Raw genomic sequence first — 9,404 nt, 5'->3', positions numbered from 1 at the left:
TCTTGAACCGAAGAGAGCGCACGGCCTGTGACCTGAGCGTCAACGCAATCAAGGGGGAAAGACACACTGCTTTGGAGAGGCATGACCAGACAACCGCTCTAAACTGGCAGTACAATGCTGTGCTCGCCAAACCACTGGAGGGGCCAGAGGGAGAACCAGCTCTAGTCAAAGAGAAGCGTGGAAAAATTAAGACGGACTTCTCTCTGACCAAACTCCATCTCAGCTGTACTTATGACGAAGGTGGTTGACAGAATTGAGCGCTAAAGGGCATCCAGAGGATTTTTACGCACACATTTAACCTATTTTACACACGCCTATGCAGTCTTCCTTTTGATGGGAAATTGACATTCTGCTGAATTCTAATTCATGCCGTGCTGATGCACCTACGTGGATTGCCAAAATAGAAGCAGAGAGAACTGTCATTTTAATGTTACAGCTTTTTCCATATAGGCCCATCGTTTGCATTTTAGACTGAAACATCTGATCAATCTTGGGCAACTTCAATTGATGATGCATTTGAGTGCAATAAATACTTAATCCCTTGTGACATATGGATTTGAAAAGGTCAGGCCAATAAGCCTGATCATGATTTAAACTACAAGGTGCAATCCAATACAAAAAATGTGAACATTTCAAAAGTCAGCAAGTCATTCAAGTCAATATTACACACTTTAACAATACACAATCCCCAGAATAAAAATGGGCTTAAAATTAGTTTTATTATTATTACTTGACAGGAAAAAAATCAAAAACAAATAGAAGCATTTCTTGTAAAGAAAGAAAAAATAAAAGTTTTCAGGGTTAGGTGCTATGCTTTAGTCTAAACAGTACTAGCACCCCTGGTAAAACGGAATGGTGTTTGGTTGTCGAACTGCAGCAGGCAGTATTCAGGACAGCACAGTAGTGGCTGCTGCACCAGCAGCCTGGAACAGGTCATTGCTAGATGGATACAGCTTATGTGAAATTGACATCGAAAGTTTGTATTTTCACGAACCCTAATCATTTTCCTAACCTTAACCTAATTCACCTAACCTGCTATGAAGTCATTTTTGGCCAAATCGACAAATAAGCTGTAGCCGTTCTAGCTATAACCCCTGGAACACTGGCCAAGACAATCACCATCAGCCATCATGTTTCTGAGAGCAGGGCTCCAAGAGATTGACAAAACAGGCAAATCCCAAATTACACCCTATATAGTTGAACACTTTTACTCACAGCTCTTTAAGTAGTTCACTATATGGAGAATGTGGTGTTATTCGAGATGCAAGCAAATGGATCCATCTGAAATCTGATCTAGGGGCAGCTATGAAAAAACAAGGTGACAAAATTATGATAATAGGTGGTCAGGTTACAGAAAACAGGGTTCATATGAAAATGTATTAATTAATTAAGACTGTACTGTCTAAGGACACACACACACTGCTATCAAAACATATCAGGAGAAAGCATGGACATTTTATAGGAAAAAAATGAAACATGAATGTGGCTGCACAAGACATTGAGATACAACCTAAATTGTAGCATTGTTTGATCATTTCCTTTCAGATGAATTTCTACTAGGCCACTGAACTGTGGTGTAGTTCTGAAGCATGTTGTTTTGATACAGAAGCGTAACCACATAAGCCCTCATATACTGACACGTCTTATTTCTTCTGAGGGAGCTTTGTAAGCATGGTGCATTTTTCAACAGCTTCTCGCCCTGTATTGCACCACCTATAAAAGTAAAATACCGCTGGCTTTTCCACCAGACGGACTAGCTAACTAATTAAGGGACGTGACAACTCATACACTCACCTTTGTAAAAGAAAATACTAAAAGTATAATGTTGCTAGGTTTTCACATAACTACATTCTGAAAGCTGTCCAGCCTTTTAGATCAATGAGTGGGCGTGTAGGAACCTCTGGACACATGTAATCTAGAGTAGAGATCCATTGGAACTGAGGGCGTAAACAATATCTTAACTAATGACCCTACAACTACACCCAGAGACGGCATTTGCCTAGAAGAAAAGTAATGCACCACAACCGATGACTAAAAGCAAAATTATTTCATAAGATCACGTCCCTTCCCCCTCTCTTGCATTTCAGGAAAACAAGAACATCCCGTCTTTATTTTAACGCTGAGGGTTAAAACAGAAGGGATCCATTTGGGTGCAACAATTTCTTTGGAAGGTAACATTTTTTCAAAACTATTTTCAAGAATAGTCCTCCCACAATATGTTCTGTGTTTGTACATGCAGTATTAAGTCAGTTACTTCATGTTTTTTTCAGCTTAGAAAACAAGTTTTAAAAAATGTTTACACTAAACTATCAGATGTAAAACCACCTCAACAGTAATGTTACCTTTCAAACACAGACCTCCATGAGTCCAGTTCCAAAATAGTACAATCTCTCGACACAGGATATGATTTACAGAAAAAAATTAAATTAATCTAACATTCAACCATACAAAATAACCAGACACACTGTAGGCTTCTCCTCAGTTCTGCACCACTGTCGACTCAAAAGAAGCAGTCTGTATGTATAGATGTTTAGATTTTTTCCCCCCCAAGTCTTTTTTATTGTTTTGTTTTTGCAAAGCTGAAGCCATTTTCATATTCCGTGGATGGTCCTCTAGTCTCAGTCAGTCAGTCAGTGAGGCCAGAGAGAGACCCGGTCCTGGCTCTTCCAGGTAGGGGGGGGGTTAACTGTCCTGTCACCTGCAGAGCCAAAGATACTTCTGGCCTGGGACATCCATCCCTCTCAGTGTGAATATGTGAAGATCAGAACTGACCATGGAGGACAGGGCAGATGGGCACCAAAACTGTTTGAGAGAGATGAAGTCCATGCAGCCCCTTTGACCCATGGGATGTAGCGTATCTCAGAGCCCTGTACTGTCCCAGTAACACCAATACTCCACAATGGAACTGAAGACTCCGGACATCAGAGGAAGATGGTGGGAATTGTTTTTATTTCATAACTCCAGAGTAGATCATCTGGTGTTGTTTTCCCAAGAGGATTCCATTGTTAGGTTAATCATGAGAATGACTATTATTAAGATTGATAATAAGTGGTGGTGTTATTTCCATGTGTTGGCTGTCTGGGAGATGGAGCGGGAGGGAATCATGTCCAGGAGGTACTCTCTCTGGCGCTCCAGGTTGGCTGAGGTGGTGGTCTTGTGGACAGACAGGCTGGGGTTCACATAGCCCATGGTCACACCTGAAGGAAGACAACAACCACAGCAGTGAGTATACAGGACAGGAACCAAGCCCAAAAAGCAGATATCTCAAACACTCTGTACCATCAGTTAGCCTGTCTGCAGGCTATACAGCCAGACCCGGCACCATCCAGTTAGCCTGTCTGCAGGCTATACAGCCATAGCAGAATAAAAGGACACAATTACATTTTAGTCACTTAACTAGAGCAACTTACAAAACCAATTAGGGTTAAGTGCCTTGCTCAAGGGTACAGGTTTTTCAACTAATCGGCTCTGGGATTAGAACTAGGGATCTTTCAGTTTCTGGCCTAAGGCTTTTAACTGCTAGGCTGACTACCACCCAACCTGTAGGAAGGCCCCGATGAATGAAACAATTCTACATTCTAACAATGAATCTAACCAACCACCTGTTAATAACACAGGAAAGGCAAGGAGAGAGAGAGAGAGGGGGACAGCTTGCTAATCATATCAGACTGACTGTCACCACATTGAAGTAAAAACAAACCTTCCACAAGCTTTAGTGACACCAGGATGCATTTCAGGTCACTAGGTAGGGAGAGAATGGCGAGAGAAGAGAACAGATGCAGAGAGAAAGGAGGTGAGGACAGGCTTGTCTCTGTTCTGTAGAGGTTCATCTACCTGAGTTCCCGGTGGTCTGCTTCCTCCAGGCGTTGGGGTTGGCCGAGGAGTTACTGCTGCTGCCCTTTGTCCCCTGCACCGGGCGCATGGCATGCTTACCTGGCCTGCTGACCAGCGAGGCTGCGGTCACAGCGTTCTGCAGCTGCTGAGAGGACGTGGAGAACGAGTGAGTGACACCGCGAGACCCTACCACCTGCTGCACACTACGGGACATCTGACCAGAGCTCTGAGAGAAGGGAGAAAACAGGAACGTTAGTAATTAACCAATGTGTTCATAGACTCAAAAAGTATGCCACAGTTTTTTTCTTCTTCCAGGAATCAAAAAATGTACACCAGACAAGCTTCCCCTTCCTTATGAGTTAGTAGTGAGAGTAAAAGTATTTGGTTTTAAATATACTTAATTATCAAAAGTAAAAGTATAATCATTTCAAATTTCTTACATTAGGCAAACCAGATGGTGCCATTTTCTTGTTTTTTTTATTTACGGATAACCAGGGGTAGACTTCAACACTCAAACATCATTGCAAATTAAGCAGGTGTGTTTAGTGATCAGAGGCAGTAGGGATGACCGCTGATGTTCTCTTGATAAGTGTGTGAATTAGGAAATGTTACTTTCCTGCTAAGCATTTAAAATGTAACGAGTACTTTTTGGTTGAAGGGAAAATGTAAGGAGTAAAAAGTACACACTTTTTTTTAGAAATGTAGTGAAGTAAAAGTTGTTATAAATAGTGAAGTACAGATGCCCCAAAAAACTACTTAAGTAGTACTTGAACATATTTTTACACCACTGGTGTGTAGCGTTTGTGTTGTGTCCCACTGCTGACCTGCTTGATGGAGGAGTGGTGGCGGGCCATAGGCGTGCCTCTATGCTGCTGGAGCTGGAGCTGGGCTCTCGCCTGCTTGTACTGTTGAGACACCAGCATATGCTGCTGCTGCTCACTCTTCATCCTTGAGGAAGAAGAGGGCATTTTGGAGACGGGGGAGGCGGCCTGCAGGAGGATCCGCTGCTCTACTTCCTGCTCCTGCTGCAGGGCCTTGACGAAAGCCGCCTTCAGACGGTTGGTGTGCTGCGCCTTTAGGGCCTTCTTGAGGTTGGACGACATGCACTGGTCGCACAGGACGGGGCCGCTCTTCTCCGAGCGCCAGCACGACGTGAAATCCGTCTTGCACTGGGCGCAGGTGTGCGGCTCCATGGGGATGGGGGTCACTGACTGACCCTGTTTCTTGCCTGAGTGAAATACCAAAAAATGACATGTCAGTATTATGTACCTTAGGCCTATATCCATCCTGCCCTGCCTATCTAAGGTCTTCGAAAGCCAAGTCAACAAACAGATCACTGACCATCTCGAATCCCAACGTACCTTCTCCGCTGTGCAATCGGGTTTCCGAGCTGGTCACGGGTGCACCTCAGCCACGCTCAAGGTACTAAACGATATCATAACCGCCATCGATAAAAGACAGTACTGTGCAGCAGTCTTCATCGACCTGGTCAATCACCATATTCTCAACGGCAGACTCAGTAGCCTCGGTTTTTCTAACGACTGCCTTGCCTGGTTCACCAACTACTTTGCAGACAGAGTTCAGTGTGTCAAATCGGAGGGCATGTTGTCCGGTCCTCTGGCAGTCTCTATGGGGGTGCCACAGGGTTCAATTCTCAGGCAGACTTTTTTTTTCTGTATATATCAAGGATGTTGCTCTTGCTGCGGGCGATTCCCTGATCCACCTCTACGCAGACGACACCATTCTGTATACTTCTGGCCCTTCCTTGGACACTGTGCTATCTAACCTCCAAACGAGCTTCAACGCCATACAACACTCCTTCCGTGGCCTCCAACTGCTCTTAAACGCTAGTAAAACCAAATGCATGCTTTTCAACCGTTCGCTGCCTGCACCCGCACGCCCGACTAGCATCACCACCCTGGATGGTTCCGACCTAGAATATGTGGACATCTATAAGTACCTAGGTGTCTGGCTAGACTGTAAACTCTCCTTCCAGACTCGTATCAAACATCTACAATCCAAAATCAAATCTAGAGTCGGCTTTCTATTCTGCAACAAAGCCTCCTTCAGCCTAGTGGTTAGAGCGTTGGACTAGTAACCGAAAGGTTGCAAGTTCGAATCCCCGAGCTGACAAGGTACAAATCTGTCGTTCTGCCCCTGAACAGGCAGTTAACCCACTGTTTCTAGGCAGTCATTGAAAATAAGAATTTGTTCTTAACTGACTTGCCTAGTAAAATAAAGGTCAAATTTAAAAAATAAATTTTTAACTCACGCCGCCAAACTTACCCTAGTAAAACTGACTATCTTACCGATCCTCGACTTCGGCGATGTCATCTACAAAATAGCTTCCAATACTCTACTCAGCAAACTGGATGCAGTTTATCACAGTGCCATCCGTTTTGTTACTAAAGCACCTTATACCACCCACCACTGCGACCTGTATGCTCTAGTCGGCTGGCCCTCGCTACATATTCGTCGCCAGACCCACTGGCTCCAGGTCATCTACAAGTCCATGCTAGGTAAAGCTCCGCCTTATCTCAGTTCACTGGTCACGATGGCAACACCCACCCGTAGCACGCGCTCCAGCAGGTGTATCTCACTGATCATCCCTAAAACCAACACCTCATTTGGCCGCCTTTCGTTCCAGTTCTCTGCTGCCTGTGACTGGAACGAATTGCAAAAATCTCTGAAGTTGGAGACTTATCTCCCTCACCAACTTTAAACATCTGAGCAGCTAACCGATCGCTGCAGCTGTACATAGTCCATCGGTAAATAGCCCACCCAATTTACCTACCTCATCCCCATACAGTTTATATTTATTTACTTTTCTGCTCTTTTGCACACCAGTATCTCTACATGCACATGACCATCTGATCATTTATCACTCCAGTGTTAATCTGCAAAATTGTAATTATTCGCCTACCTCCTCATGCCTTTTGCACACAATGTATATAGACTTTTTTTTTTTTCTCTCTACTGTGTTATTGACTTGTTTATTGTTTACTCCATGTGTAACTCTGTTGTTGTCTGTTCACACTGCTATGCTTTATCTTGGCCAGGTCGCAGTTGTAAATGAGAACTTGTTCTCAACTAGCCTACCTGGTTAAATAAAAAATATTAAAAAATAAACTTTTCAAATAGAGCAAGGTGCTAGAATGATAAGAACCCATGGCAGCCAACAAACAACTCACTGTAAGAGTTTAGCTAAGACTACTACTGCCACCATAAAGACCTTGTGCTGATGCAAGGAATCAATATGTTTGATTAAAGTATAAACCCACCCCGTCCCAGTGTGTCCAGCAGGTTCTGCACCACCTCCTCCAGGCCCATCAGGTAGATGAACTCGTTGTTGGCTGCTGACGGCAGGAAGTTGCGCTCGGGCGAGGGGGGTTTGGGAGGAGGGATCTCCAGCAGTGTCTTCTCCAGCTGCTTACGCAACGCCAGCTTGGCGGCCGCCTGGCGAGCAGCCGGGGACTCGTTGGCCTGGACCGTGGACACGCCACTGCCCATCGCGGCCTGAGACGTCACAGATGAGCCCTTCTGAGAGCCCTGGGAAACAGAGACACGCTCACTAGTCAGGATGAAATTAGATGAAGAAATAGTGCTGTTGGGAGTCCAACACTGTGGGGATGCATTTCTGAAATGTTCGTTTTGGAAGAGGACTTAATGTAAGATGCTGGCCAGTACACTGGTGACCTGGCAATAATGTAGTAATGTTTCTGACTGACCTGGTTGATAGAGTGTGTTCTGACCTGTGGTATGTTGACCAGGACGTTGGTGTTTGGGACATTGGCCACCCTGATAAGGCCCTGCTGGATGACCCTCTGACCCTGCACCTGGACGTTGGGGACCGAGGCCCTGGGGGCCAGCAGCAGGGGAGGGGGGGCCGACCCAGAGTGCTGCTGCTGCCGCAAGGACGCGATCTGCTGGGGAGACACCGCAATGGGCTGACAACGTTACACACACACACACGGCAGGAAATAAGGAGAGGAGAAGGGGGAAGTGGAGTCACACACAGGGAGAGGGACAGAGAGAGGAGAGTGTGATGTTTACTGTTAATTTCTAGTTGTTTTTAGTTGATATTGTTTTGCGTCTTCTCACTGCCCAAAGCCCATTGAATTGAAAGGACATTGAGAGAAAATGTCAATATCATTTCACTGTCAAATTAATTTACTGGAATAGACTGACAAGAACACTGCGTGTAGAACCAACTAGTATTGTGCATTTAGTCTATTACTTAGAGAGTTCACTGCCAAGGAATGTGTTTTACAGCATGAAAGTAGCAGAAAAACATATGAAAAAATACACGGATGTAGAATTCATATTAATAAGTCACATTGCATAAGACAACAATAAAATAAGTTAAACAGTAATCACCAGAGTATAAATTACCTGTGCCCCTCTGACGAGGGGTGGCATGACAGTCTGAGAGTTCAGTTTGGACGGGACGTGCTGCCCACCCCGGACTAATGGAGGAGGGATCACTATGCCTGAGCTACGGCCTGACGACACCTGGACACAAAACGACACCAGGGTTTAAACTTTACACAACCAAATCTTATTCATCGCATACACAAACATTTAGCAGATGTAATTGCGGGTGAAGCGATATGCTTGTGCTCCTAGCTCCAACTGTGCAGAAATATCGAACAATACACAATCTAAAAGTAAAAGAATGGAATTAAGAAATATTAGGACGCGCAATATCGGAGTCCAAAGTGTGTGCGTGTATACATACACTACCAGTCAAAGTTTGGACACAAACTTATTCAAGGGTTTTTCTTTATTTTTACATTGTAGAATAAGTGACATCAAAATTATGAAATAACACATGGAATCGTGTAGTAACAAAAAAATGTTTCTCAATCAAAATATGTTATATTTTAGATTATTCAAAGTAGCCACCCTTTGCCAGCTTTGCACATTCTTGGCATTCTCTCAACCAGCTTCAACTGGAATGCTTTTCCAACAGTCTTGAAGGTGTTCCCACATATGCTGAGCACTTGTTGGCTGCTTTTCCTTCACTCTGCAGTCCTACTCATCCCAATTGGGTTGAGGTCAGGTGATTGTGGAGGCCAGGTCATCTGATGCAGCACTCCATCACTCTCCTTCTTGGTCAAATAGCCCTTACACAGCCTGGAGGTGTTTGTCCTGTTGAAAAACAAATGATAGTCCCCCACTAAGTCCAAACCAGATGGGATGGCGTATCACTGCAGAATGCGGTTGTAGCCATGCTGGTTAAATGTGCCTTAAATTCTAAATAAATCACAGACAGGGTCACCAGCAAAGTACCCCCACACCATCACACCTCCTCCATGCTTCACGGTGGGAACCACACATGGAGATCATCCGTTCACCTACTCTGCGTCTCACTAAGAAACGGTGGTTGGAACCAAAAATCTCCAATTTGGACTCATCAGACCAAAGGACAGATTTCCACCCGTCTAATGTCCATCGCTTGTGTTTCTTGGCCCAAGCAAGTCTCTTATTATTATTGGTGACCTTCAGCAGTGGTTTCTTTGCAGAAATCAGACCATGAAGGCCTGATTCACGGAGTCTCCTCTGAGCAG

At 44.5% G+C, this 9,404-nt stretch overlaps 1 protein-coding gene across 9 annotated transcripts in view; it reads right to left on the bottom strand.

Moving 5' to 3' along the window:
* Positions 1 to 700: 700 nt before the first annotated feature.
* Positions 701 to 9,404, bottom strand: part of LOC115109252 (transcriptional repressor p66-alpha-like) — a 42,833-nt gene continuing 34,129 nt past the window's right edge. For 2 of the 9 annotated variants that reach the window (XM_029633963.2, XM_029633964.2), the window contains exons 6-11: positions 8,212 to 8,346; positions 7,563 to 7,781; positions 7,116 to 7,383; positions 4,659 to 5,062; positions 3,835 to 4,060; positions 701 to 3,197 (exon numbers count right to left, since the gene is read on the bottom strand). In XM_029633963.2, the coding sequence (XP_029489823.2) occupies positions 3,058 to 3,197; positions 3,835 to 4,060; positions 4,659 to 5,062; positions 7,116 to 7,383; positions 7,563 to 7,781; positions 8,212 to 8,346 (1,392 nt within the window). In that variant the 3' untranslated portion in view covers positions 701 to 3,057. The remainder of the gene's footprint in view (positions 3,198 to 3,834; positions 4,061 to 4,658; positions 5,063 to 7,115; positions 7,384 to 7,562; positions 7,782 to 8,211; positions 8,347 to 9,404) is intronic. The other 7 variants (XM_029633970.2, XM_029633966.2, XM_029633967.2 and 4 more) reach the window with 7 other exon arrangements.

The sequence above is a fragment of the Oncorhynchus nerka genome, linkage group LG25 (genome assembly GCF_034236695.1).
Source record: "Oncorhynchus nerka isolate Pitt River linkage group LG25, Oner_Uvic_2.0, whole genome shotgun sequence".
Lineage (NCBI taxonomy): Eukaryota > Metazoa > Chordata > Actinopteri > Salmoniformes > Salmonidae > Oncorhynchus > Oncorhynchus nerka.
This window is presented reverse-complemented; position numbering and strand designations above follow the sequence as displayed.